This window comes from Ixodes scapularis, unplaced genomic scaffold, assembly GCF_016920785.2.
Source record: "Ixodes scapularis isolate PalLabHiFi unplaced genomic scaffold, ASM1692078v2 PGA_scaffold3__209_contigs__length_174095766, whole genome shotgun sequence".
In the NCBI taxonomy this organism is placed as follows: Eukaryota; Metazoa; Arthropoda; class Arachnida; order Ixodida; family Ixodidae; genus Ixodes; species Ixodes scapularis.
Window position 1 is genome coordinate 112987057 of NW_024609868.1, and position 25912 is coordinate 113012968.

Sequence of the window (25912 nt, forward strand, 5' to 3'; positions counted from 1 at the left end):
GTGGTGTGTCGCACGTCCCGTGGCAGCCCGCTGGGTCGCGTTAAACCGGGAAATTCGGCGAGTATGGCGTGGTACGGCGAAAGGTTTTCCACACCGAGTACTTTAATGCTGGGCTGGGGGGGGGGGGGGGTGGTCGTGCGCTGGCCTGGCGAAGAAAATCCCGTTGTCGCGTTAATGAGTCGGTCGTGGCGACAGTCGGGAAGGAGGTTGTAGTGTGCCAAAGCCGATGATTGGCTCGGAGACGTCGGCGATAACGAAATTCCAATGGAGGTCACGGTGTAGGTTTTTTAGTTGAACGTGCAGACGGATCGGGCCGTAGGTCTTGATGGTGGACCGGTTTGCTGCGCTGAGCTCCAAAGACGTAGGTGGATGGGAACCTTGAAGATGGGTACGAGGATAGCAGCAAATGTCAGAGCCACAGTGGACAAGGAACCGCTGCTTTGTGATTTGATCGGTGACGAAGATGCGGCGGCCTGCGGGTTGACAGCTCGTAGCCGCGTCCACAAGCTGCCGTTGGCGTTTCCCTGATGTCCGGCGGAACAGGGTGGTCGGCATTGTCGGGCTCTGTCCCCGAAGCGCCGATGGTAGTAGCATCGGCTACTGTCACGAGGCTGCTGTCACGAGGCTGCTGTGACGGGCCGGTGTTACGGTCACGGCTCTGTGAGCGGTAACGGGGGCGCGTCGGAGGACTTTGATCCAGGCGTCGTTGAATGGAGCTGAGCTGCCGCGTGATATCGTCGATTCGGTGCGCGAGCTCTGTGGTGTCCAGCGCTGCTTCGACGGCGTGGACGGTGGGCGACAGCGGCGGTACATTGTCCTCGATGACGCGGTCAGCAATTTCGGCAAGTTGGTCTAGAGGTAGTGTAGGTTGAGCCTGCAGAATGGCCTGGACGTGTGGTGGTAGTCGTTGGAGCCATAGTGTCCGCAGGAAAAAATCGTGGACTTGCATGTGGCGGAGGAACTGTGATGGCTTGCGCTCGGCGAGTTCTGCGGACTGAATAAGTTGACGGACCTTCTGGTCTTCCGATAGTGACAGGCGGCGGTTGAGTTCAGTTTTCAGATGTTGATAAAGGTTGGCCGCTGGTAGATTGTCGAGGATATCCCGTATCTCGTTGGCGTAGCGGCTGTCCAAGTTGGCGACGACATAATCGTAGCGCGTTCGGTCTTGGGTGATGCGCGCCAAGGAGAACTGCGCCTCGAGTTGTGCGAACCATACCTCAGGCGAGTCCGCCCAAAACGGCGGAAGTTTGACGGCCACACGGCAGACGCCGAGTGAAGCAGCGGCCGAGATGACAGCTGCAGGGGTTCCGCCGCCTGCTGCGGTGCTGGTAGGCACGGGCGGTGTTGTGTTGGCGTTAGCAGGGTTCTGTTGCACGGGACCATCGAGTTGGTGCTGCTGTTGCTGAATCTGCTGCTGTTGCCTTTGAATCAGTTCCTGCTGGGTCCAAATCTGCTCCTGGAGTAGTTTCATTTGTTGTTGAAGGTCCTCTTGGTCGGCCATGGCGACGTGTTGTGTTCGTTTTCCGGGTCACCAGATGTGGGATGCTGCGTCGTGGTGACGAGCGAATCCCAACATAGAAAAGGAACGGCGGTTTTATTGCCTGGGCGGCGGCGGTCGACGGACGCTCCTGTGCCCCGCGTGCCTGGGTAGCGCGCGGCCGTGCTTCCCAGAAGCAGACGACGACGAGGTTGTAGTGCGCCAAAATGTTGGTGATTGTGCGTCGCCACAAGCCAAGGCTGTGTAAATAAAAATAAATTGGGTTGTGTGTGTGCTTATACAGCCTAGAACTTGGTCTGCCTCACAGGGGAGACGAGTCTCCCAGCTGCAGATGAGAAATTTAGCCAGTGCGGTACAACCGCTAGCCTGCGGTCTTTAACGTGCATCAGGCAGTAGTGATACACGACGGCACGCCGGTACGATTCTCATCCAGATCGAAACGGGCAGGGGTGGGGCTCGAACCCAGGATCCCTGGGATCTACAGCGCGAGCTTTCGCTCCACGTGCTCCGAGCTGGTGTGCGCTAGACCACTCGGCCACCGATCCCCCAGCAAAGCTGTGTAAAGCCCCTTCAAAGCTGTGTTTTCCGCGTGTAGAAGAGTCCCTTTTTCGCCAATGCACGCGCACCAGAGCACGGCGATTGCTTCCCAGAGTTATACTGACCTTGGCAGAGGGGCTATGATTGCTTGCACACAGTCCGCTACAAGTACTCTTAAACCGACTCCGGAGGCATCTGCCCATGCGCTGTCGGGCAGCGGGTGAAGGTGGAGCGGTGGGCAGTGCGGCAAAGTCGACCAAACACGCAGAAGAAAGGGAAGTCAATTGAGTGAAGGAGGAATTTGGTCTGAAACACAGTCAAACAGTGGGCGAAAAATAAAAAAATTCAGAGCCATATACACAAATGTAAAATGGGAAGTAGCCCGCGGCCTGTATAATAAATACAATATAATATATAAAAAACACACCCGACAGGACATTGGGAGGCCCAGAGTTCAAATGCTGGCTCTGCCGATGATTTTGGCTTTAGGCGGTTTCGTAAAACATTTAATCATTCGATTAAGTACTGTTCCATGACTGTTCATTCATTGGCATACTTTCGAATAAACCGTCCGTTGTTGCGGTTTTCACCAAGGTTTTTTTTTCTTTTTTCTTCTCAGTTATATATATACATAATGTACGTCCGCACTTTATTTTCATTTTTTGCGTCCGCACCTTTTTTATTTTTTCTTAAGTATAAACGCACCATTTTTTTAACTTCACAGAATCGGCCAGCGAGAGATGTGCGCTTCGATAACCATAGGCAAATGCTTGGAAATAGCAAGCATGACGTCGGTGTAATATGGCACATCAACGACGACTAGGGAAAAGAACGAACAACACATGACATATTTGTAGAGCTTTCTGTCGTTCGCTCCTCTCCTTAGTCTTCCATGCTTTGGGCTATTGTATTTACATTACCTTTGGCTTTCACTAACTAGCCCAGTCCTCAATTTTATTATTTTATTCCACTTAGCTGTATTTTGCTAAAGGATGGCTATTGTTCTGCTCCTCCCTTCAGGGTGGGTGAAGACTCGTCTCCATGTATTAAGTTGAAATAAACTGTAGCAACGAGAAGGTGCGAGTGGTTCTTCCAATACTCAGTGGGAACTTTCTTAGGGTTGTTTACAAAAGCTCCCAAACAACAAAGCAGGAATGTTTATTTATATTTTTATTATAAAGAATGCGATTATCCGGCAGTAGCGGAAGTAACAATTATGCATAAGTATCAAACTATATAATGAAAGTAGATGTAGTGAACAAGCGTTGGAGCTATAAACGTGTGCAGCTTTTCACCAATTAAAAGTTTTAGGACGTTTCTAACTTCCTTGAATTTTACATTGGTGAACATTGGGGACTACTTTAAACCGCTTATTATAAAACGGCTCTCTAACATTTCGATTAAACAAATTGTTGGAAAAACCGAAATAAAGCGAATTTTAGGTACGCATGCAACCGGTAACCGAAGCCGTAAAAATTAAAACCGTAAAAATTAAAACCGTAAAAAAACAAAACGAAACCATTATCAACAGGAAGTGGTAACTGTAACCGTAACCGATCCGTTTTATTTTTCGATTTGAGTTCATGTAGGCCTAGTCTTCGAAGGCTAAGGTCACGGGTACAGCTGCGCCTAGATCTTCAACCTTGGAGACGGAAAGTGGAACAACTCTACGGCGGAAATGTCAGCATCTTCTGGCAACATCGGAAACAATCAATCGCGACTCATCAGCTGACAGTGATGTCAGTTACTTCGAAGACGCCGGAGCGGAAATGCAACTTCATCCAAGGGCTCAAAGAAGAGCCAACGAAACTACTCCTAAGCAGACCACTCCTCAAACTGTTCAAGGCCAAACGCGGTCCACCAGCGCCTAGAAGATCTACGCGAGCTACGGTTGCACCCAAGCGCTTGCGGTACGGGCAGCATTTCGAACAAATTGTTTAGCATGGTATTCCCTTGTCGTTTGCTCACCTAGGTTATTTTATATATTTCTTACTAAACAAAGGGGAATGTATCATGCCGATATCGCACCGCATGACAATCTTATCATGCTGCTTATGGTATGTCGTCTATACCACTGAGTCATGCCGTCGGTACCGTTGCCCCCCTCCCCACCCCTGTTTTCGGCTTATAAACGATGCCAAAGAGACTTTGGTTATTGTTGCATTAACCACGCCAGCAGCGTCGGACTGACTTTCTCATCAGCCGAGAGCCGGCTGATACAATTACAGGAGCACTCAGAATGGAACCGGCCACGAGCTATTTTACGCGTGCAAGCATGTGCAGTGTGCGCGTGAACGTAGCTTTGGCAAGCTTGCAATTGCACCTACTTGCCCGCACGAGCAGAGACGAGGCGGCGGCCGGATGCCGTGCTTGTGATCGTCTATTAGCGGCAAGATGTTTCGGTGGCGCCCTCGTTCGGTTTCTTTTCGTGACGTCATTACCCTGTGAACAACCAGTTCGATGGCGTTTGTAATGGGCATGGTGGAAGCCTGAAATCATAGCGCTCTCAAAGCTACGCCACCAACACCGTCAAAATTGAAGTTCTTACATTTCTCTTATTTCCATCGATGAGACATCCTTTGCTGACGACATAGTCAGCATTCGGCCAATTGCGGTGGGCCGACCACAGCGACGCTTTCGGTCGCTCACGTCGCCAATACTCTGTTCACCTTTAGGCTGAAAGTGCAGCCAATGCTGCAAGCGCGAGAGCACAGGACCTCCGCTTTGAAACGTTGATCCGCAGAACGAGCGCTCGCGCAAGAAATACACGACTCAAAAACAGGAGCGCAGTCTAGCTCGCGCTTGTAGCTTCGGCTGTAGTCCCAGCTTAATTGCTAACCGAGTATAGAACGATACACAGAGAAAATTGGCACAGAAAACCTCCAGCACCTGTAGCATGCATACGAATATAAAGAGTATTCACTGGCGGCCATAGCTCTGTGCGCGAATGCTGAGCGCGTGCTGATGGCGAGTTTCCACAGTTCTTTTGCAACGTGCATTCCGCACCATCAAGAGTGCCGGCCTTAGCAGCCTATTAATGTGGGCTCGTTCTGAGCATGCGCTCTAAACAATACCCACAAATATGGCGTCCAGTGAATACTCCCTTACCTTTGGCAAGCTTGCGACCTCTCGTGCCGGTGAAGTAGGCACAACCATGCACGAGTGATTGTAAGCCTGCGAAATGTACTGTCGCGACCACGCTGCATCGGTGTCGATTGTTTCTGTATCTTGCTCTATTAGCGGCGAGGTGTTTCGGTGGCGCCCTTGTATGGTTACCTTTTGTGACGTCATTACCTTGCGAACAACAAGTTCGATTGTGTTTGTAATTAGCATGGCGGAAGCTTGAAATCATAGCGTTCTTGAACCAACACTGTCAACACCGTCAAAATTAAAGTCCTCACGTTCCTCTTATTACCGTCCATAAGAACTCCTTTGCTGACGTCATAGTCAGCATTCGGCCAATTGTGGAAGGCCGACCACCCCGACGCTTTCGATCGCACACGTTGCCAATACTCTGTTCATCCTGAAGCTGAGACTGCAGCCAAAGCTAAGAGCGCGAGCTAGCCCGCGCTCCTGACTTTGAGACGTGCATTTCTAGCGCGAGTTCTCGTTCTGCGGAAGAACCCTTCGAAGCAGCGACCTCAAGCTTTTATGCTAGTGAGATTGGCTGCAGTCGGATGATGCAACAGTTTTTGAACTTTGGACAAATACTGCTAAGAACGGATCCCTAACGTTAATGACCTGTGAAACGCTCGATCGTTTTACAACACGCAATCGAAGTCGCAGAAAAAATTAAAGAATAACGAGCAGCGTTCACCCCGTCAACACGCAGACAGAAAAAGCGGCCACGTGATCTAAAGCCGATTGTATGCCGCCAATGTTGATTACACCCACGCGCTGGGGTTGGCAAGCCACATAACAAGCGCACAGTTCCAGATATTTTTATGGTTCGGCTGTTGTCGGCCATTGCAGCGATTGGACACGAGCCCAAATTGAGTGCCCATGCAATGCTCAAGTCCAGTCCATCAGCCGCATCCAATTATCGTTACTGGGAAGTACTGCGACCGCCCAGTTACGTCATCAAGTTTTGCCAAGGAGAGATAGAACGGAAGCGCTCGCTTTTGTGCTTGAAATTACACCGCAACAAAGGAGTTTCTTGGCCAGTGGCGTTGCGTGCGAGTATCCTTGAGTCCCACTAGTGCCAGTAAGCTTGTGCAAAGTGAAAAACATTCCAATGGAATATTGATGCACGGTCCTTTTAAGGCTGAACTGAGTATGGTGGAATTCCGCACTAAGAATTGACACTGAAGGCGACACCTTTTACTACTGACTCTTCCGTCAGTCTTCCATGATCACAAGATGGAGAGGCAGAAGCAGCACGCAGTGCCACTAACAGCACAAAAACAAAAGGGAGTAGTGCTGACCTTCATGTTTCACTTCCGCTCAGCGCGGGAGGCATGTTGGAAACAAATCCTACGACAGTGTTCGGATCGAACACTTCTCTAATAAGTAAAAACAGGATATCCTGCCGAACAGTGACGCAGCTCTTGACTAATCCGCGTCCAGCGTTGGTCATGAGTTGAAGACCAAGAAAATTCGGAACGACGGCTGTCCATTTAGATGGTGCTGGCGATACCCGCTTATTCGCTCTTTCTCGCGTGAGTGGAAACGTGGTGGCGCCAGTGTGCAAATAACCCCCAAGCAGTTCCGGTTCTGAACTAGGCGGCGGATTTCGAAGTACTGGCGAAATCAAATGTACAGGCTATCTCCTGGAAATGGCCACTTCTAGCTGTGTCAGACTAAATTCACTCCAATGATAAAAGAATGATAAAAAAAATTGGGAAATATACGTGAACCGGAAGTGTGGCGGGGCTACCCAATAGATGGCACCACGGAGTTTGACGCCAAATTAAAGAAGGAGTTAAATGCATTGCAGCTTTGACTCATCTCCCAATACGGTTCACGTGCAGGTACAACGTGGTTTTCCTGGTGCTGACGTACGTGGTGCCTGTAGCCACCATGGCGGTCACCTACACGCGTATGAGCGTCGTCCTGTGGGGCAGTCGCTGCATCGGAGAGTTCACCGAGCACCAGCAGAACGCCCTAAGGAGCAAACAAAAGGTCAGCGAGTTTTATGTTGGGCTTGAGATTAAACGCCACAAACATACATCTTTCGCGGCGTCAAAGATGTATTATGGTCTATTCCCGAAGCCGTTTTAGCTTATCTTGTTGCGGAAGGCTACAAAGCTCAAACCCCATACCGCTATGTCTTCTTTTTTTATTTTTTTACAGCGGAGCTGGTAAAGGGACACTGACAGGGTATTTATGCTCGCCAAGGTTATTAGTTGTACGTGACATATGAGAGCCCAACTATCCAGAACAGAACTTGCGGCTCGAAATTCGGTTTCTTTCCGCCCGAAAACCGCCGACCCAGAACAGCCGGTTTGAGTCGCGCTCACTCTCTTCTCCATTTTCTAAGCTTTCGACGCGACCACCAAATTTAATCAAAGTCGTGGGTCAATGAAGGCACACAGTCAATATTAAAAATTGAAAAAAACTATGAAACCCACTTTTTGTGACTTCCAAAAAACTGCAAATACGTTAAGGTACCACAAACAACCGGAAGCGTTCTGTGCGTTCACAGCATTTTTCTCAACATTTCGTCGTTTCGCGTATCGTGGGTCTAGCGGATAGCAGTGGAGGACGGGCGTTGGACTTCTACTTTAGAACTGTCGTTCACGGGACCGGCGAATTCTGTCTTTTTTCGAAAGAGAAATTTTGGACCGATCAAAAGAACTGATATTTACCCGTACGACACGCCCAACCAGCAAGCCGATTGCACGAAGACGTCGCCGAGTCGTCGTCCCTTCTTGTGGCTGAAGACATCGCTCGCTTAAACGTCAAGCACGAAGTGCGTATTTCAAGCTGAATACGCAGGCGTACGGTTTCTTTACAAGGTGCGAATGTGGCCTATGCGTGGTGCTGCCCGACTTCAAAGCAGGAGTGCATGTTTTGAAGGGAAATCGGCAGCAAACTTCCGACATACAGTCTCCCGGCTGCATTACTACACATGAAAGAGTTCCTCCAGCAGCTCAGTGGAGAGACGTCCGCATTCGTGTTTCGGCTGCCGAGCAGTGCGGACGCACGGATGGCGAGCTCCGATCGAGCGACGATAACGGTCGTTGCCGGCCGTGGTGACAGGGCGTTTTGTATCCCCGCTGATTACCGGATTCTGTTGCCGACGTTGCCGGCGGGCGATAAAACGAAGAACCAAGTTTATCTTCACTGCGACGTAAATGCCAGGCCGCTTCGAATTGGAGACTTCAAGGAACCGTTGGAAAAGGTCGACATCTTCAAAGAAGTTGCAGGGCTCGGCGTATGCCAGATGGGACACGTGTGGCTGTGCAGCCTGAGGAGTGCGGCGGCGAAATAGCGGCTTCTCAAGCTGGGCTGGCTTACCGTCAAAGGTAAACTGTGCATTCCCGTGGACCCCAACAGGCAGGAAGTGCGGGTCAAGCTGCATTGGGTACCTTTCGACGTCCCCAACGACGTTCTCCGAAGAGCCTTGGAAGAGTACGGGACTGTCAACGAGGTGAGCAAGGAAAACTGGCGTGTGGATGGCTTCGAGGATATCGAGTCCACCACAAGGATTGCCAAAGTCACGCTGAAGGAGGGAATGACGCCGGACAAGTTGCCTCACCAGCTGAAGCTTAACGGGGGCACGATCCTTGTTGTCGTCCCTGGACGAGCGCCGGTTTGTCTGCGGTGCAGCAGGGCAGGACACATACGACGTGACTGCCGTGTGCCCCGGTGCGGCCAGTGCCGAGGCTTCGGCCACGTGTCCCAGGAGTGCGTGCGCTCGTATGCTAGCGCAGTAGTTAATCGAGCCACCAATGAAGATGACGAAATCATCATGGACGAAACAGAAACGGAGGAGGCGGCGACGCTGCCTTCGAGCCTACCGGAGACAACGGAGCAAGCTACGACAGGTGATACAACTAACGGTACCAACGCAGCAGAGGTGACGGCCAAGGCCTCGACGCCCGACGCTGAGGAACCTGGAAAGGAGACGCAGGCGACGACGGCGGGAGGCACAGACGCCGTGGACAAGGGTGACGTGAACGAGCCACTAATGGAACTGGACCTTGCGAATGTGAAGCGGCGACTGGATGATGAGACCAAGGACAACAGGCATAGGAGCTACATCGCCCACAAGGCCAGTGGAAACTAATCGGAAAGAAAGGTCGTTACGCCACCAAGCTGCGGTCCTCGTCGCTGACCCGCGATGGGGAACTGTCACAGAGACCCTCTGCGCCATGAGCCGAGCTCTGCAGGAGCCAAGCGACAGGTAAGCACCAGGAGGTTGGTCTGTCGACACTAAAAACAAAAACAAAACAAAAAATGGTAGGGCTCACGTCCGGGCTCCGTATTGGAACTCTGAACGTTAGGGGCTTAGCGGCACGTCGCCGCCAGTGTCAACTTAGTCGCCTACTCACGGAGAACGACCTGGACGTACTTGCTGTCCAAGAAACAAAAGTTGAGTGTATGAGTCAGACCGACCTCATGGTGCGACCGTTTATGTCGAGGTACAATGTATGTGTGAGCCACTCTGTCGGTAGGTCAGGCGGCTGTTGCCTGTTTTTGAAGAAAGCATCAGGAATCATGGAGGAAAATGTTATTGCATGCGCGTCGGGTCGTTTTGTTATTTGTGACTTTTCTTTCTCCAATTTAAGGTGGAGGGTTATATGCATTTACGCCCCCAATGTGGAAAGCGAGCGATGCACTTTCTTTGAAAATATTTCCATTTACCTCCAGAGTGATAGAATCATGGTATTATTAGGAGATTTTAATTGCATCTGTTCACCTGAAGACCGATCAAACCGACCACACAACAGAGATAAATCCGGGGAGCAGCTAAATAATTTGGTTAAAGATTTCGAACTTGAAGACGTAGCGCAATGTACGTCAACCGGTAATCGTGTGATCTATACGCACCACCAAGGTAGCAGTCATGCGAGGCTGGACAGAGCGTATGTTTCGGTCGACATTGTGCCCGAATGTGGTAGTTATGCAGTCAGTTACGTGTCTTTCAGTGACCACAGCGTAGTGACTTTCACAGTGGGTCATTGCAAGAACCGCTCTAGCTTCTCCTGGGAGTTATGGAAGCTAAACGCTAAGCTCTTGGACGATAAGCAATTTACTGAAAAGGTTCAAAGTAGGCTGCATTTTACAAGAAATTCAAACCAGAAATAGCGCCGTTGTTGCATCGGGTTTTTAATGAGTCTTATCGGAGTCATAGGTTACCGGGCTCCTTTTTGTGTACGCATACAGTCTTGATACCGAAAGGTAACGACGCCTCTAAGCTACGCTTCCCTAGCAACTATAGACCTATCACCCTTGCTAATGTTGATTATAAATTTCTCATGAAGGTGTTAGCGAGGAGTTTGCAGAGTGTAATTTGGAAAATTGTAGGACCTCATCAAACCTGCGGAATTAAAGGCCGGAGTATTTGTACGACTATACACACAGCTAGGAGTGTGCTGGAGTGTTGTGATGCTGAGTATCGGACAATCGCACTGCTCCAAATCGATTTGGAAAAAGCCTTTGATCGTGTATGTCATGACGTACTTGTTCAAATTTTAGAGCACGTAGGAATCGGGTCTCTCATTCTCGAAAGAGTAAAAATGGCTTATTTAAACTGTTCAATAAAATTAATAATTAACAGAGAAGTCACTAAGCGGATAAACGTTCTTTCTTCAGTACGGCAGGGGTGTCCTTTATCCCCGTTACTTTTCGCGATTTTTTTGGAACCTTTCTGCCGCAACATCATTCAATGTAAGGACATTAGGGGTTTCACTTTGCACGAGTGCGAAGTAAAAATTTTAGCATATGCAGCCGATATAGCTGTTTTTTGTTCAGACTCTAGAAGCGTCACAAGGGCTGTGGAAGCGACTAAGCGGTTTTGTGACGTCACAGCATGTGCGGTCAACTGGTCGAAGTGTTACGGGCTATGGCACGGAGAGTGGGCTTCTGCGCCAAACTTTTTTGAAAATATCCAATGGGCTCGGGAACCCCAAAAGTATCTAGGTGTCCCGTTAAGACATTATCGCGAAAATAACGACTACTGGCGGGAGGAAACTAATCAACTGAAGGCAACCGCGGAAAAGTGGGTAACGAAAGAATTGTCGATCTTCGCACGTGCGACAGTTTGTAACTTGTTCTTTATGTCGAAACTATGGTTCGTTCTTCAAGTATTACATTGTTCTAGAGTCAATATTCAGCGAATTAACCGGGTGTTTGCAGTATTCATTTGGGCGTCTCAATGGGAACGGACTAGTAGAACCAATCTTTTCCTTCGACCCCGAGATGGTGGTGTTGGTCTGTGTCACTTCTTCATCCGTCAACTCGTTACACGATTTATGTTTGTGCGCGATCAATCTGACCCATTTCTGCGCACGGTAATACAAACAAAGCTCTTTGATGTGTTGCCCAGTTATGTGGTTTCGTCATGCCGTGTTCGTTACGGAACATTATCGCGTTTTTTGAGAGAAGTTGTATCATCGTGTCGTTTCCTTTTTGTACGGTTTTCTCGGGATTATTTGTCTGTTGTATCGCGCAAAAGGTTGACGCGAGATTTGGTGGATGTGTTAATGTCCTTGCCACGGTATAGGTCCATATACGCTGGAGCCCCCGGACAGGACGTGCAAAAACATGTTAAAAAAGCGTTGGTTCCCCCTGGGGTTAAAACGTTCTTTTTTAAACTACACAGTGAAACACTACCCGTAAAAACTTTTTTAGAAGCTAAAGGAATAAATTTGTACTGGACAGTAAACTGCCAATTATGCAAGCAGCCAGAAAGTATCGAGCATGTCTTTTTAGATTGTTGGGATGCTTTGCTATACTGGGACTTGCTCCAGCGCACAATCAAAAAAGAACTACCGTTAACACCGTATGGGATTCGTTTTCTAACGGCAGACAGTGAACCGGTACCATTTGACACAATCCTGCTCCTGGGGCTCCACAGTATATGGACAAGTCGAATGGCGGTACATCATGCAGACGTAAACGCCCGTACTGTCCGCGAGTATTTCATTGACAGCGTTAAACGCCTCCGGGAATGCTACAAAAAGATCAACAGTGACCTTGAGTGGCTGCCTGTTCTGGATGAGCTGGCAACTTTAAAACCCTTTTAACTTCACTTACTCTAGCAAGACAGGCTAGATTTCACTCAACTTTTCATATGTGTGTTGTGTAACGCGTGTCTATTACCGTCCCCAACATACAGTTCTTCGCATTTATTCTGTATTGTTTTATGCAAACCTGGTAATAAAAAAAAAAAAAAAAGTGGAGAGACGTTTGCTTTACAGATAGAGGTCACGGGTTCGATCCGTGGTGTATGTGCACTTTTTTTCTTCTTTTTTTTTTTTCTTTTTTTTTTTTTTTGACAAGCATTTTGCGATGTTTACATCTCTTTTTTTACAATTATCACTGAAAAAAAAAATTTTTTGGACGATACGTCGCTGATCTAAATGGAATAGGATTCCATTTTTGACACCTGCGAACTCAATGTCGTCACTTTCCACAAAATGCAAGGAGCATATGAATCGGGTAGCGTCCGCTTTCCGAGCTTCGCGTGATCGTTCTACAGGAATTGCAGCCAGCCATTGATCCCGATCACGTTGAACTTTTGGAGACTTGTACAGACTCTGCCGCACAATGTCACTTTCAGATGCAGGACGTGTGAGGCAGCTCTTGACGCAACATCTTGGGAGTATTCTTTTTGGAGCCGATCACGGGAATTCACCACTGGCACTCACTACTAATTGCCAACACTTAAATGTACAAAACAACTCATATTGAAGTACAGAACAGCGAGCGGAACAAACATAACTGCAAAGGAATCGCACGGCGAACGAACGCAATGCGTCTACTACGTGTGGAAAAAAAAAAAAACCGCACGGTTTGGTGTAGTTACGTGACTTCCGCCACACACTCTATCCTCTCCACTTCTCCTAGGGGTGCGGGAGTTTCGGTTTTAATTTCAAGCAGTTGCGTTTTTTTGCTTTACTAAACAAATAGGTGATTCGGTAGCAAAATATTAATTGGGCAGCATTCCGACATCATAACAAATCGCGTGACAAAAAAGGGGGAAAAATTGGGGGGTGTCAGTGTCCCTTTAAGGGTTAGGTTCCCCAGGATCGTGTCCGGTACGTCGACACAAACCTACCTGGACAGATACCGCCATCTATAAGCAACGGCGGCAAGCACACAACCAGTATGGTTTCCACCGTCGCTCGTAGATAGCGCCAACCTTTCCAGGCTCCCGCTACCATAGAAGAATGGATAGTTTGGCGCGTTGGTGGAAATTCATCGTAGGAAACAGCGCAAAAAACAAAAGACGACGAAGAAGAAGGACACAGTGTATCAAGTACAGTTCCGCTGGTCTTCCTTCTTCACGAGAGTGGAAAGGCTGATCGATTTCTTTTCTTATATCCTACATAATACACTAATTGAAATATTTATGTAAGATTATATCTTTCGTTTTCCCTCAAGAACGTATCAACTGTAAATTAGCTTAGGACAACTGGCAGCCCGTAGAACGAATGCTCTTGCAGCACAGCCAAAACTCGGGTGCCCGAGGATGCGCTCGGGCGACTTGAGCGCCGATTGAAGCTGCGGCCGCTTATTCTTTGTTTCTTTTCCATAAGCCGCCTCCTCGGTAGCTCCGAGGCCAAGCGGTGACCTAAGGCTCCCCAGGTGGCGGGTCCAAATACCAGCCTGGGCGCCCGCATTCCGACGTCGGCGTATTGCGGAGAAGGCTCCGTGTAATCGAAATTTTTGTTCCACGTCAGGACGCCCCCAGGAGGTCGAAATTAGTCCCCACTGGGGCGAGCCAGATGCCCTTCGCTGGTTTATCGCGTAAAAGTCCCGAATTCAATATTGAAATGCCATAGCTAGGAAATTGACCCCTGCTCGTTCTACCAGATGGAAGATTAGGGTGGTCGACTCTCTCCTGTGACCTTGATTTAACAGAGCGCCCACCCTCGCCGCCAGAGCTACTCGAGATCCTTTTCAGCCGATCACAACTGCTGGGCTCAGAGCGCTCTGACATTCTCAGACCAGTCACGGGTAAATGTACGTGACATTAGTAGTATATAAAAAAAATTGTACAGCGTGCAATGGACGATTCAACTAAATTTACGCCCCCAACATGATGAAATAACGGTTGTGACGGACTATAGACTATTCTACGCATCAACATGCTGTTACCAAAAAAAAAAAAAAAACCAGCAGCATGCGAATTAATTTTCGCAGAACGGAACGAAAACTACTGTTTGGAAATAGTTGTCAAGTCATTGCATTTCGACAGTGAACGCGCTGCGATAGCGGTCATGCGTACGGCAGAACAGGCGAATATGAAATGGTTAATAAAACACATTTTTCTCACTACGGTATATCGTGCAAACATCATCAACATGATATAGCACGTATCTCCATGTGACACAAATCACATAGCATTATAGTCGGCTCTCCTTTTATTTTACAACACAAACCGTTAAACGCCAATTTAGCAAACCTGAAAATTCCTTGGAGAGTCCACAAAACCCGGTAAAACAGCGGCGAGCTCTGGGAGCTGTTTCTTCATCGGTTAGGCTTAGCGTATTCACAACCTTGAGATAAAACACGTTGAGTTTCCTGTCAAAGTAACAAGCGAATGTCGTCCCGTATGTTAATTGTAATCCTCGCACCGTCGAACGCACGAGCGCTTTGTGGAACCAGATATTCATCGCCGTCATGCCGGACCCTGCAGACCACCGCCGGCCATCGTGAACAGAACCACCTGATTCCCATTGATCTCAGACGTGACACCTATGCCGCTCGGCACGCCGACAGCTAGAGCCGGGGTGCTAGGGAGCGCTCTGAGGAGGGGCGCCCTCCGAAAGACCCAGCCGATCAGGCCACCGCCTTCTTTCCTCCCTCCTCCTCCTCCTCCTCCTCCTCCTCCCCCCCGATCTGGCGCGCTCTGGAAAGAGCGCTCGAGAGTGCGCAAAAAGAACCAAGCAAATTCGGCAGGAATTAGCACTTTACTGAAATGAGGAGGTGAATATATAGGTCATGACGCGTCTATGGCGTGACGGCCAGTGGCGGTCCCAATGGAAGAGAGAAACGGGCGGTCACATCCCCCCCCCCCCCCCCCCCCCCCCAAAATCGCCCTTCTTTTTTTTTGGTTTATGGAAAATATGAAAAGCACTATAAGTCTTGTTAGCTTCACCGGTGAGCAATGGCACCGATCAGAACTGTGTCCCCACACTAACACTTATCATTTTCATAACACACCATCCCTTTCGCTAGAGGCACGAAAGCCCTTAGCGATCGTTGTGCGAATATCTATTTTCACTGAACTCAATGTGTGTGCCAAATGTGCGTGAATGCATCACACAAAAAGATAACACTCAAGCGCGCACAGACGTTGTTTAGGAATTATAGTAGTGGCTTAATTCTTGACCTCGACGAAGAATAAACAAACTTTCGACGATGCACCCAACAAGCTCCCGAATTATTTCAATGTTCTTGAACTCTCCTTTTAAAAAACAAAATTGGGATGTGTGTATGTTTATACAGCCTAGAACTTAGTCTACCTAAACGGGCGACTTCTCTCTCAGCTGTATAGATGAGAAATTTAGCAAGTACAGTACAAACCGCTAACCTGGGGACTTTAACATGCACCACGCAATAGTGATAAACGACCGCACTCTGGTATGATGCTCATTCAGTTCGAAACGGGCATGGGTGAGGATTGAACCCACGGTCCCTGGGCTCTGCAGCGCGAGCTTCCGCTTCACGTGCTCCAAGCTGGTGTGCGCTCGCCCACTCGGCCACCAGTCCCCCTGAAGTCTCCACTCGGCGGCACGTCCGCCGTCGCCTTAGGATTGTTCCAAGATTCCGGAAACGAGAGGGATGTTGTGCTGAAATGAGAGACACCTTGCCATCTACCACAAAATTAGGCTTTTTCTCTGCCAAGAATCCAGGAGATTTCTTCTTTTTGATCACTTAAGGCCGGTTCTCACATGCAGCGAAGCGCTGATGTAGCGCTCCTCACGTGCCGTCAGCTACTTATCGTCTGCCATGAGCAACAGTTTTGACGGTGCGATACAAAGCTGGTGAACGCTCCCGTCAGCACGCGCTTAGCGCGAGGTAAGCGCTATGCTTGCAGCGCTCCGCTGCATGTGTGAACAGGCCTTTATAAGACAGCGTCAAGTGGCACCATGGTTTTGGAAGACTATTTTTTATTGTCGGTCGGCTAACGCACAAAGGTCAGACAGAATGATCTTATATTTTGATATACAAGCATGTCAATATAGTTTATAACATGCAATTTGTTTTACAACCCCCAAAAGAATAGGGAAAGCTCAGGCATTTTCACATCGAAAGTGAGCGGGGTACTGGCAGGTGAAATTTAATGCCGCCGCCATGGCTGTCTTCCTCAGTTCCGGCGACAATCATGCGACCTTGGAGTTTCAAGTGGAAAACTCAGCGGACTTTCAGAGATGCAAATCGTCGGGGGCCTTCTGGGCACGCACAAGAAATCGTTATTTGACAGTTCAATTTCACGGTAGCATCACGGCACTCGCCCAGACATTAAACCGAGACGTTTTCGCTAAGTACCATGGCGTCGCCTCCAGACACACGGAAGAAGTTCCCGGAAGGCGTCGAACGGATCGTCTTGACTTTTACGGGAACAGTAATTTGCGGGGATAAGCCCAAGCTTTTGGGAAGGAGCCCCGGAGAAGGGGATGAAGGTGAGAAACGAAGTTAATACTATCGCGGAGTTGACATTGACTTTTGGTGCTAGTGGCTGCTTTATTATATACAAGCATAGGTTAATCCTTGCGGTTAAGGCAGGATACAATACCCCTGCTTGAATTAATGGCGGCGGGGTAGATGAAGACGGGGCTGAGAGAGAGTTTGGGTGTGTTTGTGTGCGTGTGTGCGATGGTAAAAGGCTATAGACCATTTGTTAAATCTCGCAAGCTGGAAGGATGGATCAATATTAATGGCTATACCTTTTGTAACCGGCAGCAGCCAGCGCCACCTCGTCTAACTTTTCGTCATCCCTTCTTTTTTAAAATATGCTTACATTTCATCATAACAAAACACTCACCCCCCCCCCCCCCCCTTTCAAAGTGTTCCCATTTCTTATTTTTATCTGTATTTTAACTCCTTGCCCCGGCCCGCGCTCAAGGAATTATGGAAACGGTGTTCCTTCAGCTCCCTATTGATCGGTAATTTCGTTTAATTCTATGTCATGGTGACACAGTTTTGAGTGTAATTCGGAGTAACCCTAAACCAGCGTCTTATAAAGCCAAAGACCTGTCATATCAATTATAACTTGTTGTTGGCCTAGTTGGTTCATGGTGCAGTAAGGAGGTTTTTTGCGCGACACAGGGGACAAGTACAAGCGAGTAGACACGGACAAGCGCAAACTTTCAACTACTTTATTCGTGCGAAATCGACCACGAACATCCAGAAAGAGCATGCGCAGCACGCTACACAGACGAGAAAAAGTGAAAGCCGTTTACAAATCCTTGTAACGCCGAATTGGAGCGCAGCTCTTGAGGAGGAGGAGTGAAGGGTACTGAGGGGAGGGTAGACCCCTCCTCCTTCTCCTCCTCCTCCCCTCATTCTTTAATTTGCTCCGGGGGGTCACGTGACCCCTGAGGTCACGTGGGGGTCACCTTCGGGGTCACGTGACCTTGAGGGGTCACGTGACCTTGAGGGGTCACGTGACCTGGGGGTCAAGTGGGGGTCACCTTGAGGACCTTGGGAGGGGTCACGTGACCTTGGGGAGGAGACCACGTGACCTCGGGGGTCACATGACCTCAAAGGGGTCACGTGACCTCAGAGGGGTCACGTGACTTGGGGGTTACGTGACCTTGGGGGTCACGTGACCTTCAAAGGGTCACGTGGGGTCATCTAGGGGTCACGTGACCTTGAGATGACCTTGGGAGGGGTCACGTGACCTCGAGGGGTCACGTGACCTTCAGGGGGTCACGTGGGGCCACGTGACCTTGAGATGACCTTGGGAGGGGTCACGTGACCTGGAGGGGTCACGTGACCTTGGGGGTCACGTGACCTTGGGATGACCTTGGTTACGCCGACGCCGACGCCGACGCCGACGCCGACGCCAACGCCGACGCCGACGCCGACGCCGCTCAAGCCGGGAACGGGCCCCTAAGAGCTGCGCTCTAAAAACCGAAAATAGATAGTAAAGTCATCCACCAAGACACATTCCACGATAGTCATTATCGAACCAGCAACCCGGATAAAAACTGCACTTCACTTTCAAACTGCACTTCACTTTCTTGGTGGATGACTTTACTATCTATTTTCGGTTTTTTCTCGTCTGTGTAGCGTGCTGCGCATGCTTTTTCTGGATGTTCGTGGTCGATTGCGCACGAATAAAGTAGTTGAAAGTTTGCGCTTGTCCGTGTCGACTCGCTTGTACGTGTCCCCTGTGTCGCGCAAAAAACCTCCTTACTGCACCTGTCATTTCACTTTTAAAATGTCTTGTTAATATCAACGTTTTTGGTATACTGCATGCGATCCACCTTTCAACCTGGCTGAGCTGCAGAAATCTCTTATAATATTATCTATCATTCTCGTGATTGTTGCTTTTAGCAGGAATTGCTTAAAACGCCGACAATTCAAACAACCAAAACGAGCATTTAGCTCGTAGTCAGCGAGGCTGTTTATAGAATTTTTAGCGTTTCTAACTTAATATCAGCGTCTTCGAAGCTGTATAAAAACGATAATAATATAAGAGATTTATGCAGTTCAGCCATGTTGATGGGTGGACAGCATGCACAGTATCGAAAACGCTGACATTGACAAGACATTTCACAAGTGATATGACAGGTCCTCCGGGTCTATACGATGCTTGTTCAGAGGGACTCCAAATTACATTAAAAAGTGTATAACCATGGAATTTGTTGAAATCACCGTTCACCAGGAGTCTGAAGGAACACATTCCCCACGATTCCTCGAGTGCGGGCCGGGGCTCTTTGAAGATTTAGCAAATGGTCTATTGAGGCAAAGCCAGAGCTTTTTCGGAACTGCAACTCTGCAATTATTGGTCGCCAATGCTAGCGCACGAATTCCCCACCTTGGCGCAAGGAAAATGAGATCCTTTAATAGGAGCATACACACTCAAGAATATTTGCCCTCTTAAATCTAACCTCATCCGCCACCACAGTAAATATGATCTAAATAAGCATTATTTGTTCGAGAGACACTTGGCTCCTGGCGTCCTGCCGCAGTCCGGTCCCTTACCTAGCCCAAGCCGCCTATCCCCCAACATAGACAGCCACTATATTCCAAGTTCCAACACGGCAAATCACGACAGAGCACAATGCAGGTTGACAGCGGCTCTTCGCGAATAATAATGGCAAATAACATTCTAGTTGTAGGAAACTTAGAAACAATAGCTACGTGTATTACAAGCAACAGTACATTGTAAGTTGGGAAAGAAATCTTAAGAACTGTTCGTTGCGAATTTTCAGACGGCCCATTTGTATTGCCAACGAATCGAGCGTTCCAGCATTGACTCTCTCTTCCTACCACTGAAGAACATAGGTTCAACACCAAGCGCAGATCTGTCGCCAACAGCGTCGGGTTATTCATTGACGAGTTTCCTGCTCGTGTCATGCATAACATCATAGTCGTTGGACCTTTCCTCTCCCAGTGCTATCAGCTCTTCTAAAGAGGATGCGTTAGAGCTGTGCCACTCATCGAGCGGAAACAAACATGTAAGCGACACAAACATTTGTATAAATATGCACAAATAACATCAACTTTACAGCACTTCTAAGCGTTAAAACAAGACGTGGTAATTAAAAAGCGCTTGCCAATTTGCAGGAGGAAGAGTCATCTGTCCGAACAAGTAAGCGCTTGAGAATCGAACTTGTCGTAGTACCTATAATCAAAGAAGCTCCAGCTCCGTCGAGTTGGTTGGTGGCGCCGATGGCATCCACCCTGGGTTCATCCACCCTGGGTTCATCCACCCTGTGATGGAGTGTCACAACCGACTCCTCGTGCGTGCGCCCTGTCGCAACCTCACCGCCATTTTTCCTTTCGGCAAGCGGATCTGACATCTGCCCGCAAGAGGTCAGCCCCATCTGCCGGACTCAACGGGCGAATTAAGGAAGTGAGTGAATCGACCATTCGCATAAGTATGTTTGCTGTAGGGGATTTTGCTGGCAAAGGCAAACCAGAAGACTTTACGCTTTTTCAATTACTGGAGAACCACTATCAAGCGCCAAAGGGCTATTTTTACCCCGGCGTCGCAGCATTACAAGACAGGAAAAGTCTAGAATCGTTTCGTCAGGAAAGAACACTAGTCGAAATATCACTAGCGGATGGTCTCTGGCGGAAAGAGATGACTTTTCTGCAAGTACTGTCAATTCTTTGTAGTCAGAAGTGTCGGAGGGTATCAGCACAACGTTCCTCTGAATAACCACGATACACGACCTCTCACTTCTTTCGCGAAGCTGCTCGGAAAAGATGGGGCTCTAGAGCTGCAAAACAACAACAAATATCACCTTGACGCCATCAAAGCTGGAAAAGCATCCCTCGCTTGCTCCCACCCTCCCAAAAACACGTTGCTAATTAACTGGAGACTCAACGACTGCAAAAGATTGCTCAAAAACCGTGAACGAATAGGCCAAATTACTCACTGCAACGTCTTGATCTGCAAACAAAGCATTCCACTGCGTGGACATAGATACATTGGTGCCCTCGATTTGCGTGAACACAATAAAATATCTGAGAGCCCCGTTGACCAAGGAAACTTTTGGGAATCGCTGCGTTTTCTAGTTCAATCCGGAGACAAGGCCTTGGAAGACCACCTAGAAATATCGTCGTCGCGAGCTGCCTATTTAGCAGCCTCATTCAAAATGAGTTGATCGCATGCTGCGGAGACAGAGTTCTTGATCCGGTTCAAAAGAAATTGATCACCGCTAAATCCCCAGAATTATTTTCGACGAAACGACCGACGTCTCACATGTGTCCCAGATGAGCCTTGTTTTTCGCTACGTCGAAAAATGTCGAGATGAAATTTACGCAACAAGATGTGACTGTAAAATGTGTAAATAGTCACGTCTCTGTTTCCGAGGGCGAGTAAGGAAACGATTATGAAAGTCGCCGCTCGGCATACGAGCCGTCGTTGACAGGAGAAGTCCTAGAGAAAATTGTAAAAAAAAAGGGAACAACTCGATGGGACTGCTACCAGAGAATTGCGTTGGCATTGGAACAGATGGCTGCAGTGTTATGATTTCTTAGATTTGTGGCGCAATTCGAGAGATTAAAGAAGAACCGTTAACGCAGTGCGCTGTCCCTGCTTCAGCCGCGCTCTGAATTTCTGACGAAAATAAACAGCGCGCAAAAAATACACAGGACGAAAGGAAGGTGTGAACGACACAAGCGCTGAACTCGGGACTCAACTGAACTGAGGACAGGACTGTAAAAGCAGTGTTGGATGTGTTCGCTCAGCATTCTGGCGGGCTAAGGTTTACCCATAAACTACAGGATAGGACACACCTCCAATTTTTAGACCTTAGACTAGATTTTGAAGAAAGTCACGTGTGTTGGCTTTACCAACCACGCTCTAAGAAGGGACTTCTCCCTAATGATTCCGCGCACTCCAAACTAGTAAAAAGGAGCATTGCGTCCTCTTGCCTCCAGACTGCCTTGGAAAAGTCCTGCTACCATTCAATGTCAGAAAGTTTTAACATGCAGGTACAGCGGCTGACGGATGCCGGCTTCCCAGAGTCAGTTATTCTGGCAGTGGCGCAGACGTTGCTAAAAAAGATTAAGGGAGGGTCAAGTCAGAAAGAAGAGAGACCCGCAACCAGACCCCAGGTACTCCCCTACATGCACAAACTCTCGCACAATTTGAAAAAGGTAGCCGGGCGGTTTGACGTCCCTGTTGTGTTTTCGGCGCCACGAAAGTTGGCGCAACTCTGCCCTAGAATTGCGGATAAGGCTAGGGGCAGGAGCCAATGTGCCGTAAGGCACAGGAACAAGTATGTTGATTGTGTGGTGGGGGTGGTTTACAAGATACCACTAAGCTGCGGAAGAGTGTACATCGGCCAAACTGGCCGATGCATTAATGACAGGGCACGTGAGCATGACTGGACACTCCGGTCGACCGCTGGGGGTCACTTGCCTCTGCATTGTGCTGCCTGTAAATGCCATCCCCAATTCAATAACATCACCATCATCGGGAGGGGCACAGATAAAACTACCAGGGAATTATTGGAAGCGTATGCAATAACAAAAGAGGGGCAAGATGCATGCGTCAGCCAAACATCGGTTTTTCTTCACAACAAAGAAATTGCCTATCTTGACACGTGCTGAAGCGATAGTGCGGTTTATTTTGTTAGTGTTGTTTCAATAAATGTTTAGTTGTGAGTTCAGCGCTTGTGTCGTTCACACTTTCTTTTCGTCCTGTGTATTTTTTGCGCGCTGTTTATTTCCGTTACCATGAACCAACTCGCCTACATCACGACACTAATCTGAATTTCTGCCTTTGGAAGTAATTCTTTGTTCAGAACGTGCGAAATTTTATGAGAATAACAGCGGCAACTACGTCTTTCTTCCCGTCGTTGTCAAAGCAAAATGCAGTGCTTCGACGCGTCCTAAAAGGTTAACTGCCAGGGCTCTGCAAAAACCGATGGATAGAGTGGCAGAGTGCCTTGCTAGAACTGGACATCATTGCGAACTGGAAGACCCAGACGTCGTCTGCAGCTAAGGAAAGCACATTGATTGCAGCACTTCAAACTAACAATTTCCCGGTTGTGTTGTTTTGAATGAGTAACACTTTTGTCCTTACAGAACCATTGACCCGGTTTTTCCAGAAAGAGACCGGGAGCTCCAAACTGCGGTCAAGCTCTTGCACGACACTCTCTCACCGAAGGCTCAAAAGAGAGATGCGTGACAGTGAGTTTATCCAACTGCTCGCCGAAGTTAAAGCTACCGCAAGCGAAATAGGTTGGGAACTATCTTTTCCCCGGATCGTAACCTCACAGTTGTGCAGCTAGGACATATAGGTTGAAGACCTTAAAACCCTCTACCGGCAGACAGCTTTCATTCCGATTTTGGAATCAATCACTGAAGATCTCTCTTTGCGTTGTCCCGAAGAAACCCTTTTGGTTTACGACTTAGGCGAATGTGTACCCCGTACTCTAGTAACGAAATTATTTGAAGGCAACGACGTATCATCGCATCCTAAAGTCACATAGCCGAACTGCGATGGCGAAAACTCTTACGTCTGAACCGCTCATGTGGAAAGTGAAATGGCTGGGACAAACTGTTGACATTCCGGTTCCACATACAGCCATTCAATCCCTTGACGCTTGCGATGAAGATTCGTATCCGAATGTGCGAACGTTACTACAGATTCTTGCCTCACTGCCAGTCAGCGTCACATCGGCAGAGCGCACATTTTCAACCCTCCGTCGCTTACTGGCGTGGTTGCGGTCTAAGATGATCAAGGAGAATCTAATGAAACTGACTCTTTTGAACATTCATCGGGATATTCATGTTGACACGTGCAGTGTGACAGACCGCTTCGCAAGAATAAAGTGGCGTAGGACCGACTTCTATCTCTGAAGAGTGCATGACGGCTTTAGAAAAGTCGCGATTTGTAACTTTACAATCCGCGAGAAGTAGAATATATCATAGCTAATCACTCTCAGAATATATATACAACCCCTGTTTTAGATTTTCACTTAAAAGAAAACTGGTAAACATTGTAACAGATGGCCTTTTTGAAATTGTAAATGCCGCATTTGCACAATCATTTAAATCATCGTTTTGTTCACAGTTCACACGAACTTGACGTTGCCTGTGATCAACCATCAATGTCGCAGAATCTGCTCTTTGTGTTCTGCACCTACTCTGCCACACTTTCACGTCATTGATTTTGTCTTGTTTGAAGTATATATCTTGTAAGATGGTTTGGTGTCTTCGAATACACTATGTGGTTTTGTGCCATTCATTTACGACTCTGATTTGCTTTTGTTGCGTGTAAGTGTGAAGTACAAATATTGATTGTACGTGGTCTTTTCAAGTGTTGATATTTTGTTTGCCAGATGTTTCCTTGTGCCTTATTTTGGTTAGTTTGCTTACATGGTCTTTTCTCATAGCGTGTATTTAGTTTCTCAAGTGTGAATGAGGTTTTGAAAATGCACTTGATTCATTCAATTATTGCTAATTTGCTTAGCTCGTCTCGTTAAACAACCTTTTATTGCACTTCTTGTTTCTTGTATAAAAAAACCCTCCTTTGGCGCCTTGTAATAGAAAATAGTAGCATTTGTGAATAAAAAAATATATGCAATGTTGTACAAGGTCTTATGGTGGAAGTACTTAGCGCAAATTTATATAGGGAGCCAAGGTTTAAATTGGTTTTTTATTACACTGCAAATGAAAGAACCAATAAAAATGAATTCAACAAATAACGAGATATATTTCGAGCAGTTGACTTTTTCTTTTTATATTCGTGACTCTGCAGCAAAATATTGATTAATCTCCTCACACCCTATTAAATCGACTGGCAAATAACTAAGAAAAACATTTAGGGCAGTGTCAGTCAGGGTGTCGAACCGGAACCGAACCGAACCGAACCGAAAACCGGAACAGAACCGTTATTTTTAGCCGACCCGGAACTGAACCGAACCGAAATCTTCGCCGCCATCTTGGAACTGAACCGAAACCGAACCGAAAAAAATATAACAGTAACCGGTTCAAAACGGTTCAAGGTAATATTTTTTTTCTTCTTTGCTAGTATCACAAAATGAACATATGGGAATAAACAATTGGCGGCTGTATTTTTATCTGTTGATCGAATCGTCATATACATAATTGCAACCTATGATAAATTGTGGGTTTTCATGGCACCTTTGTTGGCACTATGATTAACCATGTGTCAAGTTGTCACGTGACGTCATGTGTCAATACATGTTGTCAAGTAATGTCACGTGGCCTCGTGACGTCATGTAACTCACTGCGTTAAATCGATTTAATTTGAGGAAGTCACTAGATGTATTAACCTCGTTGACAGCATGACGTAACATGACATCACGATTTCGCACCGAGAGTCACCGCACACCGTGACGTAAGCGATTTTCATAACCCCTAGTCGAGTGCTCGGGTTCATGACAATCAGCATGGCCAAACATTCAGGTAACGGCTCATGTCAATTAGATATGATAATGAATAGCCCAACACTAACAAATCTGAAGCTCAGCCCAAGCTTTTGCTTTGCAAACCCTTGCAGCCTAGGGCATGACTGTGATGAACACTGGCGGTATATAATTGGGGTCAGATCACGTGGCCGCTTGTTCAAATTGCGAGTTGAGGAGATATCGACAGCTGCCTCTGTCCTTCATTTTTTCTGCATCTGTTATTAGGGGAAAACTAATTAATGTTTCCGCAACCTATCAACGTCACAGGTTATTTCTTAACACTATTTATTGAAAGTACAAAGAAAAATGTTGCAAGACCAATTTTACATTATTGAGGCATTGAAACATTTTTTCGTTGTTGCTGAAGTATATCCGAAATATGTCTCTGAAATGACTAAATGCGACCTATTAATATGAACTTACATAGAACTACGCGTGTGTAGGGAAGGAATACCTAAAAAAATAAGATATTTTAGTGACGCGAGAGGAACAGTCGAACGTTGGCAGTCGCTGTAAGTCTCACACGAGCGTCGTTCTCAAGTTATTGCCCAAGTTTCGACCCCTCTTTATTTTGTTTAAATGAGCTATAACATATTTCTATACATTACTAAATACTACTCAGTATCAGTCCCTA

General features: G+C 47.6%; 2 protein-coding genes across 2 annotated transcripts in view; one reads left to right on the forward strand and one right to left on the reverse strand.

Annotated features, from left to right (window-relative positions):
* Positions 1-409: 409 nt before the first annotated feature.
* LOC120840848 lies at positions 410-1501 on the reverse strand. The gene is made up of 3 exons (XM_040211605.1): positions 1337-1501; positions 655-1270; positions 410-597 (listed from the first exon to the last, which is right to left on the reverse strand). Exons 1-3 carry the CDS (start codon positions 1499-1501, stop codon positions 410-412), a joined length of 969 nt encoding a protein of 322 aa, XP_040067539.1.
* Positions 1502-3772: 2271 nt separating this feature from the next.
* The window catches only part of LOC120840847 (tachykinin-like peptides receptor 86C), a 39034-nt gene continuing 16894 nt past the window's right edge, over positions 3773-25912 (forward strand). Inside the window, exons 1-2 of the mRNA XM_042292848.1 lie at positions 3773-3945; positions 7006-7156. Of these exons, the coding sequence (XP_042148782.1) occupies positions 3773-3945; positions 7006-7156 (324 nt within the window). The remainder of the gene's footprint in view (positions 3946-7005; positions 7157-25912) is intronic.

What these genes read in the sequence shown, in the direction of transcription:
- LOC120840848 (XM_040211605.1), bottom strand. Translation starts at nt 1,501, where the DNA reads ATGGCCGACCAAGAGGACCTTCAACAACAAATGAAACTACTCCAGGAG. An exon ending in ACGCCAACACAACACCGCCC is followed by an intron (nt 1,271 to 1,336) that starts GTGCCTACCAGC and finishes GCTGCTTCACTC; the next exon opens with GGCGTCTGCCGTGTGGCCGT. An exon ending in CCGTTACCGCTCACAGAGCC is followed by an intron (nt 598 to 654) that starts GTGACCGTAACA and finishes TCGTGACAGTAG; the next exon opens with CCGATGCTACTACCATCGGC.